General features: G+C 35.1%; 4 protein-coding genes across 8 annotated transcripts in view; 3 read left to right on the forward strand and 1 right to left on the reverse strand.

The window, feature by feature from the left end:
• LOC107611744 lies at window positions 802-1,596 on the reverse strand. Its single transcript, XM_016313638.1, has one exon. It carries the CDS (start codon window positions 1,594-1,596, stop codon window positions 802-804), a length of 795 nt encoding a protein of 264 aa, XP_016169124.1.
• On the forward strand, window positions 4,223-11,480 carry LOC107612454 (TMV resistance protein N-like). Of its 3 annotated transcripts, none has more exons than XM_016314150.2 (5): window positions 4,224-6,209; window positions 6,511-7,603; window positions 7,724-7,744; window positions 9,055-9,318; window positions 9,413-11,480. In XM_016314150.2, exons 1-5 carry the CDS (start codon window positions 5,731-5,733, stop codon window positions 10,784-10,786), a joined length of 3,231 nt encoding a protein of 1,076 aa, XP_016169636.1. In that variant the 5' UTR covers window positions 4,224-5,730; the 3' UTR covers window positions 10,787-11,480. The 3 variants fall into 3 exon arrangements, with proteins under 3 accessions (XP_016169634.1, XP_016169636.1, XP_020965777.1); XM_021110118.1 differs by lacking the exon at window positions 9,055-9,318 and adding an exon at window positions 8,103-8,486 and having other exon boundaries at window positions 4,225-6,209; window positions 7,724-8,008; window positions 9,797-11,480; XM_016314148.2 differs by lacking the exon at window positions 9,055-9,318 and having other exon boundaries at window positions 4,223-6,209; window positions 7,724-8,008.
• Window positions 12,743-13,766, forward strand: LOC107612458 (TMV resistance protein N-like). The gene has a single exon (XM_016314157.2). It carries the CDS (start codon window positions 12,919-12,921, stop codon window positions 13,576-13,578), a length of 660 nt encoding a protein of 219 aa, XP_016169643.1. The 5' UTR covers window positions 12,743-12,918; the 3' UTR covers window positions 13,579-13,766.
• Window positions 14,553-15,422, forward strand: part of LOC107612453 (TMV resistance protein N) — a 5,309-nt gene continuing 4,439 nt past the window's right edge. For all 3 annotated transcript variants that reach the window (XM_021110117.1, XM_021110116.1, XM_016314147.2), the window contains exon 1: window positions 14,553-15,223. In XM_021110117.1, coding sequence (XP_020965776.1) covers window positions 14,568-15,223 — 656 coding nt within the window. In that variant the 5' untranslated portion in view covers window positions 14,553-14,567. The remainder of the gene's footprint in view (window positions 15,224-15,422) is intronic.

The following is a 15,422-nucleotide window of genomic DNA, read 5'->3' on the forward strand; positions in this document are numbered from 1 at the left end:
ACATCACACTGTTCACTTTAGATTCGTATGTAAAGTGCAGGTCAGTGCAACCATAAAACCGCTAGAGCCTTTTACTGTTTATGTTCATTTTTTATTCTGGTCAAATGCAACCTGAACATAAACAACAATAGACCCTCCAACTATTTATGTGTATTTAAAAATTGTGAAATTTTTTCAGTGATTTATATAATTTTGTAAAAAATTGTATTTTTGTATCCAAATTATAAAAATTATATTTTCGTAATTTTGGAATCCAAATATTTTATTTGGGTGATTTGCCCTAATATTTATTTATGTTGCATTTTGATTAATTAAAATAAAAGATCGTCTTTTAAAAAAAATATGAGCAATGCTAGGGGGCCAACAATTTTTGTGATTGGTAGCCATCAAATAATCATCAATGATGATCTAATAGTGTGAGATTGATGTGAGTTTTCATTCAATGACTCACCTTTCTCTGCTGGCTACATGCTGGCCAAAATTCAACAAAACTGCTGCCTCCTAAACTTTTCCAAAAAATATTTTAAACAATTTTATATATGTAACTCCTTTTTTAATTATGCTAAAATTAAAGTGGAATTGTTCATTAAGCATTGTATTATTAGAACTGAAAAAAAAAATGATTAACGCCACTGAAGCCACTATATCGTTAAATCATATAAAATAATGAAAATTTATATCCAAATCCAGATAAGAATTGAAAGATTTAAAGTTACTATCATTAACAAGGATCGAATCACTGTCATATACTACTCTAAAGTCTAATCAAACTATGCATGCATCTTAGAAATCAAAGGCACCTCATGAGTTCTTCTTCTTGTTAACCTTCTTCTTGGACTTGCAAGAATCTTGGCTCTTACCAGCTTTATGTCCATGGATCATACCATGCAGCTCGAAACCAATGAGGTGGCAAAGATAAGTATCAATGGTGATGAACATTGTCTTCTCATCCGTATACACATTGTAATAACAGCACGAGGTGTCTTCATCGTACCAGTCCAGGTTCTCTTCCGGCCTCTCCACGTCAAAGTGCTTCCCCAGCACCGTCTTCGCCAACTTGTCAAGATTGTACCGCCACAGATCCACCTTCTGACCTACCTCCTTCATCCCTTCCTCTGCCATCGCCCTAAGGTCCAACGCCTTCTTCAGCTCGATCCCGTGGTGCTTCTCCAGCTTTGCCTTCACCTTTTCGATCTCCATTCCCACCGCGATAACCCTAGGGTTGGCGAAGAAGTCGCAGAGGGGCCTAGGGTTTTGCTTCGCTTTGTAAGAGTCAGCTTGTCCGGGAAGAGGGTAGAGGAGGCAGTGAGAGCCAACACAGAGGGAGATGAAGTCGTAGCCGTGGTCCTTGACGCCGCGCTTGGTGTACTTGGTAAATTGGTGCTCTGCGGTTACGCCGACGATGACCGGGGTGTTTTTGGGAGTGGACTTGAGGAGGTTGGTGAGCCACTTGGAGAGCGTTTGGGAAGAGGTGGTGTTGATGCAGAGGATGCGTTGGTCGTTGGCATGAACGGTGTAAGAATAATGGCGGTAAGTGGGGTCGTAAGCCTCGACTTGGGTGATCATGCTGGGTTCAATGCTGATCTCGAGAACCATTGTTGTTAGTGGTTGTCGGATCAGGGACTTGCAACGGTTGTGGGATCGTCTTCTTGGAGCGGCAAGATGGAGATAACTGCAAAGATGCTTCGACCTCTAAGTCAGAATGAATCCGAAAGGTATAAAGTACGAGGAATGAGTGAGTATCTGTGGGGTTTCTGGCTTCCTTTATATAGCTTATAATAATTATCTTATCTTATCTTATCTTGTTTTATCTTATCTTATCCAGTTAACATAAGTGAAGTATTTGAATTCTAATATTAATTAGAAATTGTAGGACCAGCAGTCATTATCTTATCAAATATATGTCAGCTAAAGTTCCTCATTTTAGATGACGTGACAACTCCAATTCTTAGTTATATTAGAGTAAGACATGCGTGGAGAGATAAATAATTTTATGTGATATATTATATTTATTANTTATACGTTTTTTTGTTTGTAAATAATTAAAAAATGAATAAATGAGAATGAAAAATATATAAAAATGTTATATTATTTTTTAAAAACTTTTTGACAATTAGTATGAAAGATTAAGAAATGAAAAGTAATAAAAGTTTTAATTAGTATGAAAGATTAAGAAATGAAAAGTAATAAAAGTTTTAATATATATAAGTTGTAGAATTTGAATATTTGTAACTGAAATTTTTTATAATTATTATTATTATGACACTTTTTAATGTATGTTTATTATATTTAATTAGTACTTGATGTTTCAATTAAATAATAGATAAGAGTTTTTTGTCTTAATTTTTTTAAAATATTTTATTAAATGCTGATTGGTTGATTATCATCTTTTGCCAAATCATTAGAATTGCTGACTTGACATCATTAGCAAAAAGAGAAGGTTTAAATTCATTGTGAAGAAAATTGGTACCAGCTTTTATATATTATAAATAGATAGATAGATTCTTCGTTCGTTGAGAGTTTTGCGTTGGATAGGTTGTCCAATGGAAACTCTGCCGGCCTTCATGGATCAATACTATGAGCTTGTTGAAATTGATCTATCTTATAGCTCCAGCATTATACAAGTATGGCATGGAAAAAAGCTGAACCTTTTCGTGCTCTATTAGATTTTACTGCATTGATTAACGTTTGCAAGGATGTTAATGGTGTGATGTTTCTTTATTTTGTTCAGTTTCTGCAAAAGCTGAAGTACTTATATCTGTCTAAGTGCCCTCGGCTGAAACAAATTCCAGATCTTTCTGAAGTTCCCAATCTTGAAATACTTCACGTTGAATATTGTGATGAACTGAATGATTTTCCCTCGTATCTCACACGCCACAGAGCCTTGTTAAACTTAATTTATTTCGTTGCCTAAGTCTTGAAACTCTTGCGAGTAAATTGGGGATGAGTTCCCTCAAGGAACTAGATCTTGGTGACTGCACAAGAATGAGGAAACTTCCAGAATTTGGAGAATGCATGAAACATTTATAAGTTCTTTCTTTGTCATATACAGCCATAGAAGAACTCTACCCACAACGGTTAGACAAAGGGTTCTGTGTGTACCCTGTTTGTCCTAAAGCAAGAGGCTCTGACCCACCTGAATTATTATTACCTCTCTTCCCTTTTTATTCCCACAACGCTTCTTCTTCTTCTTAGTCCTTATAGCTCTTGACAGAGGTTTGATAGAGGTGAGTTCTTGTTATGTGGGTATGCGAGTGTGCATCTTTGTGCTAAATTGTATGTTTGTCATTGTGGACATGAAAAGTATGAAATTGAAAAAATAAAGATAAAATGAACCGGGTTGCCATGTGCATTTCTGTAATATGGCGTTTGAAGGCTGTGTTTATGTTCATGTATGATGGATTTTCCACGTTTTTGGTTTTGAATGTTTTTGGAAAGATGTTTAAATTGAGTTTCATGGTGTTAAATAAATTAGTAGTACCTTTAAAGTTTACTTCTCCTTACTACAGGATTTACTATATCCATGTCAATTTCAGTTACACTTTCAATACACACTTTGTTTTACAAATTGAAGCATCTTGTTGAAGTAGTTCCATCATTTACAATTTCCTTAAGGTCAATTTCGACAAAAAAGAACATGTAAAAGTAACAAAAACAAAAGAGCAAACCCTCACACTTAGTGCTCAAAATTGCAAGCAAAAGTGCGAGTTTACTGATTACTTACTCTCAGAAAAGTGTACAGGGTTAAATACTGTAATAATGTAGAACCATGGAACTATAAATAAACCACTACTCTCTCATCATGTTATTCAAACCAATTTATGTCCAATTGTCTTAGTTTTGTAAGCCACTTATGTGTATCTTGATATATACATGGTTTAGATGGTGTTTCCAGATCACCATCATCTACATTTGATGCTGACTCTGCATTATCAACTCTCTTACCCTTCTCCACAAGATAAATAATACCACTTCATGAGGTATGTATGTAAGGAAAAGTCTAGGGGGCAGCAGTTTTGTTGAATTTTGGCCAGCATGTAACCAGCAGAGAAAGGTGAGTCATTGGATGAAATCTCACACTAATCTCACACCATTAGATCATCATTGATGGCTATTTGATGGCTACCAATCACAAAAGTTGCTCGCCCCCTAGCATTGCTCATGTATATAATTCAGTAGTATACTTAATCCGCTTAATTTCTAAATGCTGTTAGAATAGGAACTTTGATTCACAATTAGTGCTTGTTTTCTTACTTTCCAATTTTGATTTAGGGAAATTGGGTAGTTAGGAAAAAAGATGATCTATAAATTATGGGTGTAATGTAATAATAATAACATACATTCCTCTTGAACTAAATAAAAAGCTTATTTTTACTTATGAAAGCAAATAACAAAAGAATGTAAATTGTTCAAGAATATTGGATAGTGGATACATCATCATGAGTTACACAAATCATTTTTCTAAGGTCTCTCACGTAGCATTTCTCAAAGAATTATTCAAATGAATCGATTTGACTGAATTACAGTCAATTAAAATTAAAGTATGAAATTAAAAGAAGAAAAAACCTTGATATTCAAAAGAAGAGATTACGTGGAAGCGAGCTTCACAATGAAAGCGGCATCTCAACAGCTTCCTTATTATAAAAATTCAAGCAATGAAGTTCTTCAATGTCACTCTCATTCTCCCATCACCCAATAGCACCCACCTCAGTCATTAATTTTTGTTAATTAATTAGTATTATCAAATTGTCATTAAACTAATGCAACTGTTCTCTTTGCTTCACTCAAAAGCTAAAATCTTTTCTCACTTTTAATCCTGCCCATTGAAGTCCCATTTTCCACGCGGCTTCTAAACCGTTGACTCACTCACATTAACCGCCGCAAGTTTTTTATTTTTTCATTTTTTCTGGTTTCATTGCATAGAACTGATAGAAGAGACAAATGAATGAAACAGAATCTTTTGGAGTAATTTTTTCACTGTAGTGAGAGCATTTTTATTTACAGTAATGCCTGTCATTGACCAAAGTAACTACTAGATTCTGAGTTCGAACAAAGTTTTTTTTATATTATTGTATGCCAAGTTGAGTGAAGTTTCACTTAGACCTGTTCTTGTGTTGTAACTTGTATGTTAGTTGTTATGCTTGAAGGGTGTTTGTAAAAATTCCTGAACTAAACCTGATCAATTCTTTTTCTTTTTTCTTTTTTCTCCCTTCTTTGTTTTTTTAAAAGGGAAATCGCTAGTTTGACAAAGTTCAAAGATTGAGTGTGTGAAGTAATGTCACAAAGTTTTGAAACATACTATTCCTTCACTTGGTTTTTGGAGAAGGAGTGTTAATGTGACAACACAAAACTCATATAGGAATCTTTCTTTCTGAAACTTGTTAAGTGCTTATTAGACAAACTTTGTGTTGACAAAAAGTATTAAAGTAGTTGCTTCAAGTGGTTGACCTGGAGGAAGAAGAAACTATCATCACCATGGAAATGGAAGGGAGAGGATTCTCTGGCTTGTAATGAATAATAATCCCCTTTCTCCTACCCTTCTTTTCATCCTTTGTGTCCTATAAAACCACGAAACTGCTTCTACTATTTCCCCCTAACCACACAAACACAAACCCGTGAAGAAGTGATCTTAGTTCTTTACTAATAATAGTCTTCTATAGATGCTGCAGAGTGCAGATACAAATCACAATCCAATTCCACGCTGCTGCTTTTGAAGTTCAACATATATATATGGCATCCACTTCTACTTCTAAAAGGTCTTGCAAGTATCATGTGTTTCTCAGTTTCAGGGGTGAAGATACTCGCCCTGGATTCACTAGCCATCTCTATGCCGCACTCACAAGGAAGGGAATCACTACCTTCATTGATGACACCAACCTTCGCAAAGGTGATGTTATTTCACATGAACTTCTCACAGCAATTGAAGACTCCATGTTTGCAATCATTGTTCTCTCACCAAATTACGATTCCTCCACTTGGTGCTTGGACGAGCTCCAAAAGATCCTTGAATGCAAGCATAAGTTGGGGCAACACGTCGAAGCGGTGTTCTACGGTGTGGAGCCTTCTGATGTCAGGCACCAGAAAGGAACCTTCGGAGAAGCTTTCAGGAAACATGAACACAGATTCGGACAAGAAAGTGACAAGGTTAGAAGATGGAGAGATGCGTTAACACAAGTTGCCTGTTACTCTGGTTGGACCTCCAAAAATCAGTAAGTTCACTAATAATTATTTGCTTCATTTTGTTATTGCTGCAAATTATGTTAACTGAATTATTAGAACACCTCTAAAATTATAGTAGTGAGAAATTTTAGACAATACGAAAATATATGTATATATATATGTACACTACTTGTAAGTAATTGGATTGGGGTGATCCTCAAGCTTCTAGTATGTGGTTAAGAAAACATAAAAAGAAATTGGACATAAAATAAACTTCCTCTGCTGTTTTTGTTGCTTTAGTTTTCTTTTATGCCTTGCCAGACTTACAAAGAAACATGTTTCTCTTAATAGGAATGAGGCAACATTGGTGGAAAACATTTCTCAGAGTATACATAAAAAATTGATCCCAAACTTGCCATCTTCCATGAACAAGCTTGTAGGGATTGATTCAAGAGTGGAGCAAGTGATTAGTCACATTGGTATCGGGCTTAGTGATGTTCGTTACATAGGCATATGTGGGATGGGCGGCATAGGCAAGACAACTATTGCTAGAATAGTATATGAAGCTATCCAAAGTGAATTTGAAGTTTCTTATTTTCATGCCAGTGTAAGAGAGACATGTGAGAAAAATGGTATTGTTCAAGCACAAAAAGAGCTTGTTGACCATATCAATGGAAGTTCGAGTAATTTTAATAATGAGTATGATGGGAGGAGAATAATTCAGGCGGCTTTGTGTCGCAAAAAGGTTCTTCTTGTTCTTGATGATATAAATGAAGAAAAACAGTTGAAGAATTTGTCCGAAGAGCAAGACTGGTTTGGTCCTGGAAGCAGAATAATTATCACAACTAGAGACATGCATCTGCTAAAGATACATGATGCATATGAAATTTACAATGTTGAAGGGTTAGGAGAAAGTGAAGCCTTTGATCTCTTTGGTTTGAAAGCTTTTAAACAACAAAAGCTTGCAGAAGAGTATTTGGATTTGTCCAAACAGGCGGTCCAATATTGTGCTGGTCTTCCATTGGCACTTGAGGTGTTGGGTTCCCACCTTTGTGGTAGACCCGTTAAAGATTGGCATAGTGCTCTTGGAAAGTTAAAGAGCTTTCCACATGTCGACATTTTTGATACGTTGAAAATAAGTTATGATGGTTTAGATACCATGGACAAGGATATTTTTTTAGATATTGCTTATTTTTTCAAAGGACGTTCCAAAGATGGTGTAATAAAAATATTAGAAAGGTGTGGTTGTTATGTTGAAATTGGCATTGCTACTTTGATCGATAGATCTCTACTCACTATGAATGAGAAAGGTAGGTTGGAGATGCATGATTTGGTTGAAGAAATGGGCAAACATATTGTAATTCAGGAATCTCCAAATGATCCTAGCAAGCGTAGCAGGTTGCGGGGTTACGAGGATATCAATCTTGTTCTTACTCAAAACAAGGTGAGTGGAATCTTTTTTCACAATTATAAGACTATAAAATTAAAATATGAATTTGATAATGCATCTATTATTCTATCAATTAAGTATAATTAAATGACTTCTCCTTGATTTGTTATGTAGGGAACTGAAGCAAGTAGCATCATTTTACACGAATGGGATTGCTATGGAAAACCAGGTTTAGTACATTGGAGAGATTTAACTTTTTCAGATATATGTCAGCTAAAGCTCCTCATTTTAGATGGCGTGGAAGCTCCAATTCTTAGCTATATTCCTTCTACATTGAGAGTTTTGCGCTGGAGATGTTGTCCAATGGAAACTCTCCCCTTTATGGATCAAGGCTATGAGCTAGTTGAAATTAATCTGTCTGATAGCTCCAGCATTGTACAAGTATGGCATGGAAAAAAGGTGAACCTTTTCGTGCAGAGCTCTATTAAATTTTACTGCATTGATTATTGTTTGCAAGGATAGTAATGGTGTGATGTTTCTTTCTTTTGTTCAGTTTCTGGAAAAGCTGAAGTACTTATCTCTGAAGTACTTATATCGGCTGAAACAAATTCCAGATCTTTCTGAAGCTCCCAATCTTGAAATACTTGACGTTGAAGATTGTTATGAACTGGGTGATTTTCCCTCGTATCTCACACTTCACAAGAGCCTTGTTAAACTTAGTTTACGTAATTCCTCAAGTCTTGAAACTCTTGGGAGTAAATTGGAGATGAGTTCCCTCAAGGAATTACGTCTTGATGACTGCACAAGTATGAGGAAACTTGCAGAATTTGGAGAATGCATGAAACATTTATCAGTTCTTTCTTTGTCGTATACAGCCATCGAAGAACTACCCACAACGGTTGGCTGTTTAGTTGGCCTAAAGGAGTTGCACTTAAGATGTTGTGAAAGGCTTGCTTGCCTTCCAGACAGCATTCAAAAGTTAAAATCCCTCATATTTTTTAATCTTTCTGGCTGCCTAAATGTCCTTCAATCTTTGCATTCTCTATCTGGTCTGACCTCATTGGATACCCTGATATTATCGGGGTGTTTTGTCACATCTCAAGAGTCGTGGTCTTACAATCTTGGCAACTTAGTGTCTTTGACGAATTTGTATTTATCAAAGAACAAGTTTGTAAGGGTTCCAATAAATATCCATGAACTCCCCAGGCTTAGATGTCTATATCTAGACCGCTGCCCTAATCTGAAGGTTTTACCAGAGCTTCCGTCAAGTATAAGAGAGCTAAATGCACGAGATTCTGCATCACTGGATACATGGCATTTGAATGTGATATCAAAGGTGTGTTGTGGCTTTGCAGCATCAGCTAACCATCATTCTGATGGGCTCTTGCAAATGTGGCTCGCACAGAATGAAGAGGAGAAAATTCCATTGTGGTTTGTCCATAAGGAACTGGGTAATGGAGTATCAATCACATTGCCACATAATGAAACCATGGCACTTGCTCTCTGTTTTACGCGATCAGGATTTCTATCAAGAACAAGACATAATGCGTTGGAGAGATTTAACTTTTTCAGATATATGTCAGCTAAAGCTCCTCATTTTAGATGGCGTGGAAGCTCCAATTCTTAGCTATATTCCTTCTACATTGAGAGTTTTGCGCTGGAGATGTTGTCCAATGGAAACTCTCCCCTTTATGGATCAAGGCTATGAGCTAGTTGAAATTAATCTGTCTGATAGCTCCAGCATTGTACAAGTATGGCATGGAAAAAAGGTGAACCTTTTCGTGCAGAGCTCTATTAAATTTTACTGCATTGATTATTGTTTGCAAGGATAGTAATGGTGTGATGTTTCTTTGTTTTGTTCAGTTTCTTGAAAAGCTGAAGTACTTATATCTGAAGTGCTTATATCGGCTGAAACAAATTCCAGATCTTTCTGAAGCTCCTAATCTTGAAATACTTGACGTTCAATGTTGTGATGAACTGAATGATTTTCCCTCGTATCTCACACGCCACAAGAGCCTTGTTAAACTTATTTTATATCGTTGCTCAAGTCTTGAAACTCTTGCGAGTAAATTGGAGATGAATTCCCTTAAGGAACTAGATCTTGGTTTCTGTACAAGTATGAGAAAACCACCAGAATTTGGAGAATGCATGAAACATTTATCAGTTCTTTATTTGTGGGGAACAGCCATAGAAGAACTACCCACAACGGTTAGCTGTTTAGTTGGCCTAAAGGATTTGCGCTTACAGCATTGCCAAAGGCTTACTTGCCTTCCAGACAGCATTCAAGTGTTAAAATCCCTCACATTTTTTAATCTTTTTTACTGTCCAAATGTCCTTCAATCTTTGCATTCTCTGTCTAGTCTAACCTCATTGGATACTCTGATATTATCGGGGTGTTTTGTCACATCTCAAGAGTCGTGGTCTTACAATCTTGGCAACTTAGTGTCTTTGAGGGATTTGGAATTATCACATAACAATTTTGTAAGGGTTCCAATAAATATCCATGAACTCCCCAGGCTTAGACATCTGAATCTAGACTACTGTCCTAGTCTGAAGGTTTTACCAGAGCTTCCATCAAGTATAAGAGTGTTAAATGCACGAGATTCTGCATCACTGGATGCAGGGCATTCGAATGTTATATCAAAGTTGTGTTGTGGCTTTGCAGCATCAGCTATCCATGATTCTGATGGGCTCTTGCAAATGTGGGTCGCACAGAATGAAGGGGAGGAAATTCCATTGTGGTTTGTCCATCAAGAAGAGGGTAATGGAGTATCAGTCACATTGCCACATAATGAAACCATGGCACTTGCTCTCTGTTTCCAATTATGCCCAAGGAGAAGTAGTCGTAATTATGTGGTAAATTTACCGGTGATTTGCAACGGTAAGGAATTCATTACAAAGCATTTAACTGTGTTGCGTGAAACTAAAAATTCTCAGCATTTCATCCTTTGCTTGAGCAGTGACTATTTTGTTGACCAATTTTGCCAAGACTATCGCTTTGAACTGGTATTTCCTAATAACGTTGAAATGAAAGTACACAGTTCTGGGGTTCGGTGGGTGTGCAAGCAAGACATCCAGGATTTGAAGAAAAGTGGGACTGAAACATCAAAAAGAAAAGCAACTTTTGATCTGAACATGAACATGAACATCACCCCACCTTCTTCTCCTTGTAGGAAAAAGTTGCTCATGGTTACCCCTTCGTCTGTGTCTCCGCTGGAGGAGGAAGAGGAAGAGTAAGCTACCACTGCGGAGAAAGGGATCTTTGTGTACCCTGTTCCCTTTGCATTCCCATAACACTTCTTCTTCTTAGTCCTTATAGCTCTTGACAGAGGTTTTTCTATAAACCTATATTACATGTATCATTGCTAAGTCTAAAACTCGAGCTATATGGTTCTCCAAATCTGAAGCTTTTGAAAAGAGCTCATTGCATGCATCCAACAGTAAAAAACATAACAAGTGAAGGACTTGGATATATTTGAAGCTGATCAGAGTGGTTCTTTAGGGGGTGTCATGAATGCAAAGAGGATCTTGTGTGCATCAAATCTGGGCATTGTTTTTGTATGGAGAATTTGTCTATTGAAGCGGTTCTTTACACCACTTTCATGTTTAGCTCAACTGGCTTCAGTTTGTCCACAAAATTCAGGTTGTCAGTTCTCTCTTGGCTTTGGTTGAAGTTTGAGCATGAAGAAATGATTCACCCACAAGAGTAGTTGAGTTTATATGATGTGGTTATTGGATTTTGTTTCTAATTCTTTTCCTTTTATTCTTTGGGAAAAAAAATACATGAGTTGTATTTTGAATTTTTGAGAGAGGTGAGTTTGTGTTATGTGGGTATTTGTGTGCTAAATTGTATGTTTGTAATTGTGGACATAAGAAGTATAAAATTGAAAAAAGATAAAATGAATTGGGTTGCCATGTAGGAGCATTTTTTGTAAGATGAGCATTTGAAGGCTGTGTTTATGTTCATGTGATGGATGTTCGAGGTTCTTGGTTTTGAATGTTTTTGAAAAAATGTTTAAATTGTGTCTCATGGTGTAATTTGTTGCAATGAAATTACAGGGAATTGTTTTCTTAACTTTTGTTGCTGCAGCATGGAGTGAGATTTGGCAAGCATAACAAGTCAGAGAGGATCTGAAGCAGCAAATGGAAAATCAACTTTTGAGCAAACTGAACTCATAAAAGAAAAGTTATTACTTGAGCAAAAACAGAACTAGTGAAGGCTTGGATATATTTTAATTCTGGTCATTTGTTTTGGAAGGATAATTATCTTCTGAAGCTCTCCTTTAATTGATTTGAGTAGATTAATTCTTAATTTTGGTAAGTCCAATATATATTCTAATCATTTTTTAATCCAAACAAACATTTGGAAGTGAATAATTAACTTAAAATCCAAGGAGTACATATAAGTATATAAAAAATCAATTGTGTTAGGTGTACGTTAAAATCAGTTAGTAGTGTAGTATATACTTTGAAATTAAAATATATATTAAAAATAAATTAAATTATAAATATATTTATACATAAATAACATTGATGTCTGAGTTTTGAATTTTGATATACACGTAATATTTTTTATAATGAATTTCATTTCAAATTTAATAGTATGATAGCTTCAATTGGATCTGTTAACTAAATTAGTTATATCTTTAAAGAAGATGATCTTTCGCAGAAACTAGTAGCTAAACAACTTTAACAAAATACTTAAATTTTTAAACCAAAATGTGTATTAAAAGTGTAACTTGTTTAAATATTAGGTAAAACAATATTGGCAATATATTAATTTATTATTCCAATACATACCTACATCAATATTTTTCAATAAAGAACAAGTTCCCCTAATTTGATAATTTATTCTAAGAAAAATATTATAAAGCTATCAGGATTTATTATTTTTTGTCATTAATTAGTTATTAATTTAATTTTTTAATCTAATTTTTTTAGTTTGATAATCTAATAATATATTTTATTACATATTTTTAAATAATAATAGTCAAAAAATAATAAATTATGATCACTCTACACATTTCTCTTTACTCTTGTGATTCAAATTTAAGACAAAAAAATAGTATCCCCTAAGAATTTCTCTATAAAATACATGTTACAAAAGACCAAACAAGAATTATATAACCTTAACAAAGTCAAGTCAACCTCCTTTGTCGTATAGTCGTATTATTAAGAGGCTTTCCAAGCAGCTTCCATTTCCGCGTTCAAGCCACAATTAATATGAGTCCCCTTTCTCCCCCGTTCTTTTCATCCAGTGTGCCCTGTAAAGCTACCTAAGCTGCTTCTACTATTTCCTCCTCTAAACCCAAACACAAACCCTTCAAGTAGGGATCTTAGTTCGTTACTAATAATACTCTTCTATATACATGACTTCAACCTCTTCTTTGGTGTCTGATATATTTTTAATTTCTGGCATTGGATTTATGGTTTGGACTATTTTTGCTGTTCCCTATTTAATTGCCAAGATTGTGAGAAAATTAATTTGGTATTTCGATTGTCAGACAAGTTCTTGTCCGAACCTCGTTTTTTCCCGAGAGGCATCCACCTCTTCTTCTTCATCAAGATCAAGATCATGCAAGTATCATGTGTTTCTGAATTTCAGGGGTGAAGACACTCGCTCTGCATTCATTAGCCATCTCTATGCCGCTCTCACAAGGAACGGAATCACTACCTACATTGATGACAACAACCTTCGCAAAGGTGATGTTATTTCACATGAACTTCTCACAGCAATTGAAGAGTCTATGTTTGCAATCATTGTTCTCTCACCAAACTATGCTTCCTCCACTTGGTGCTTGGACGACCTCCAAAAGATTCTTGAATGCAAACATAAATTGGGGCAACACATCGAAGCAGTGTTCTACGGTGTGGAGCCTTCTGATGTGAGGCACCAGAATGGAACATTCGGAGAAGCTTTCAGAAAACATGAACACAGATTCGGACAAAAAAGTGACAAAGTTAGAACATGGAGACATGCCTTAACACAAGTTGCCGATTACTCTGGTTGGACCTCCAAAGATCAGTAAGCTCACTAATAATCATTGATTTCATCTGTTATTGCTACAAATTATGTTAACTAAATTATTAGAACACCCTAACAAGGACGGATCCATATAAACTTGTGGGCAATTGCCCCAATTAAATTTTAAAAAAAGCAAAATAAATATATATTATATAAATTTAAAATAATAATAATAATTACTAATAATAGTCTAATTATCTAATGAATTTCATTTCAAATTTAATAGTATGATAGCTTCAATTGGATCTGTTAACTAAATTAGTTATATCTTTAAAGAAGATGATCTTTCGCAGAAACTAGTAGCTAAACAACTTTAACAAAATACTTAAATTTTTAAACCAAAATGTGTATTAAAAGTGTAACTTGTTTAAATATTAGGTAAAACAATATTGGCAATATATTAATTTATTATTCCAATACATACCTACATCAATATTTTTCAATAAAGAACAAGTTCCCCTAATTTGATAATTTATTCTAAGAAAAATATTATAAAGCTATCAGGATTTATTATTTTTTGTCATTAATTAGTTATTAATTTAATTTTTTAATCTAATTTTTTTAGTTTGATAATCTAATAATATATTTTATTACATATTTTTAAATAATAATAGTCAAAAAATAATAAATTATGATCACTCTACACATTTCTCTTTACTCTTGTGATTCAAATTTAAGACAAAAAAATAGTATCCCCTAAGAATTTCTCTATAAAATACATGTTACAAAAGACCAAACAAGAATTATATAACCTTAACAAAGTCAAGTCAACCTCCTTTGTCGTATAGTCGTATTATTAAGAGGCTTTCCAAGCAGCTTCCATTTCCGCGTTCAAGCCACAATTAATATGAGTCCCCTTTCTCCCCCGTTCTTTTCATCCAGTGTGCCCTGTAAAGCTACCTAAGCTGCTTCTACTATTTCCTCCTCTAAACCCAAACACAAACCCTTCAAGTAGGGATCTTAGTTCGTTACTAATAATACTCTTCTATATACATGACTTCAACCTCTTCTTTGGTGTCTGATATATTTTTAATTTCTGGCATTGGATTTATGGTTTGGACTATTTTTGCTGTTCCCTATTTAATTGCCAAGATTGTGAGAAAATTAATTTGGTATTTCGATTGTCAGACAAGTTCTTGTCCGAACCTCGTTTTTTCCCGAGAGGCATCCACCTCTTCTTCTTCATCAAGATCAAGATCATGCAAGTATCATGTGTTTCTGAATTTCAGGGGTGAAGACACTCGCTCTGCATTCATTAGCCATCTCTATGCCGCTCTCACAAGGAACGGAATCACTACCTACATTGATGACAACAACCTTCGCAAAGGTGATGTTATTTCACATGAACTTCTCACAGCAATTGAAGAGTCTATGTTTGCAATCATTGTTCTCTCACCAAACTATGCTTCCTCCACTTGGTGCTTGGACGACCTCCAAAAGATTCTTGAATGCAAACATAAATTGGGGCAACACATCGAAGCAGTGTTCTACGGTGTGGAGCCTTCTGATGTGAGGCACCAGAATGGAACATTCGGAGAAGCTTTCAGAAAACATGAACACAGATTCGGACAAAAAAGTGACAAAGTTAGAACATGGAGACATGCCTTAACACAAGTTGCCGATTACTCTGGTTGGACCTCCAAAGATCAGTAAGCTCACTAATAATCATTGATTTCATCTGTTATTGCTACAAATTATGTTAACTAAATTATTAGAACACCCTAACAAGGACGGATCCATATAAACTTGTGGGCAATTGCCCCAATTAAATTTTAAAAAAAGCAAAATAAATATATATTATATAAATTTAAAATAATAATAATAATTACTAATAATAGTCTAATTATC

The sequence above is a fragment of the Arachis ipaensis genome, chromosome B08 (genome assembly GCF_000816755.2).
Source record: "Arachis ipaensis cultivar K30076 chromosome B08, Araip1.1, whole genome shotgun sequence".
NCBI lineage: Eukaryota > Viridiplantae > Streptophyta > Magnoliopsida > Fabales > Fabaceae > Arachis > Arachis ipaensis.

Bases quoted from the DNA above. Each gene is read 5' to 3' on its own strand.
- LOC107611744 (XM_016313638.1), bottom strand. From the start codon at position 1,596: ATGGTTCTCGAGATCAGCATTGAACCCAGCATGATCACCCAAGTCGAG.
- LOC107612454 (XM_016314148.2), top strand. From the start codon at position 5,731: ATGGCATCCACTTCTACTTCTAAAAGGTCTTGCAAGTATCATGTGTTT. The intron at 6,210-6,510 runs GTAAGTTCACTA...TTCTCTTAATAG, and splicing joins GGTTGGACCTCCAAAAATCA to GAATGAGGCAACATTGGTGG. The intron at 7,604-7,723 runs GTGAGTGGAATC...TTTGTTATGTAG, and splicing joins TTGTTCTTACTCAAAACAAG to GGAACTGAAGCAAGTAGCAT.
- LOC107612458 (XM_016314157.2), top strand. From the start codon at position 12,919: ATGACTTCAACCTCTTCTTTGGTGTCTGATATATTTTTAATTTCTGGC.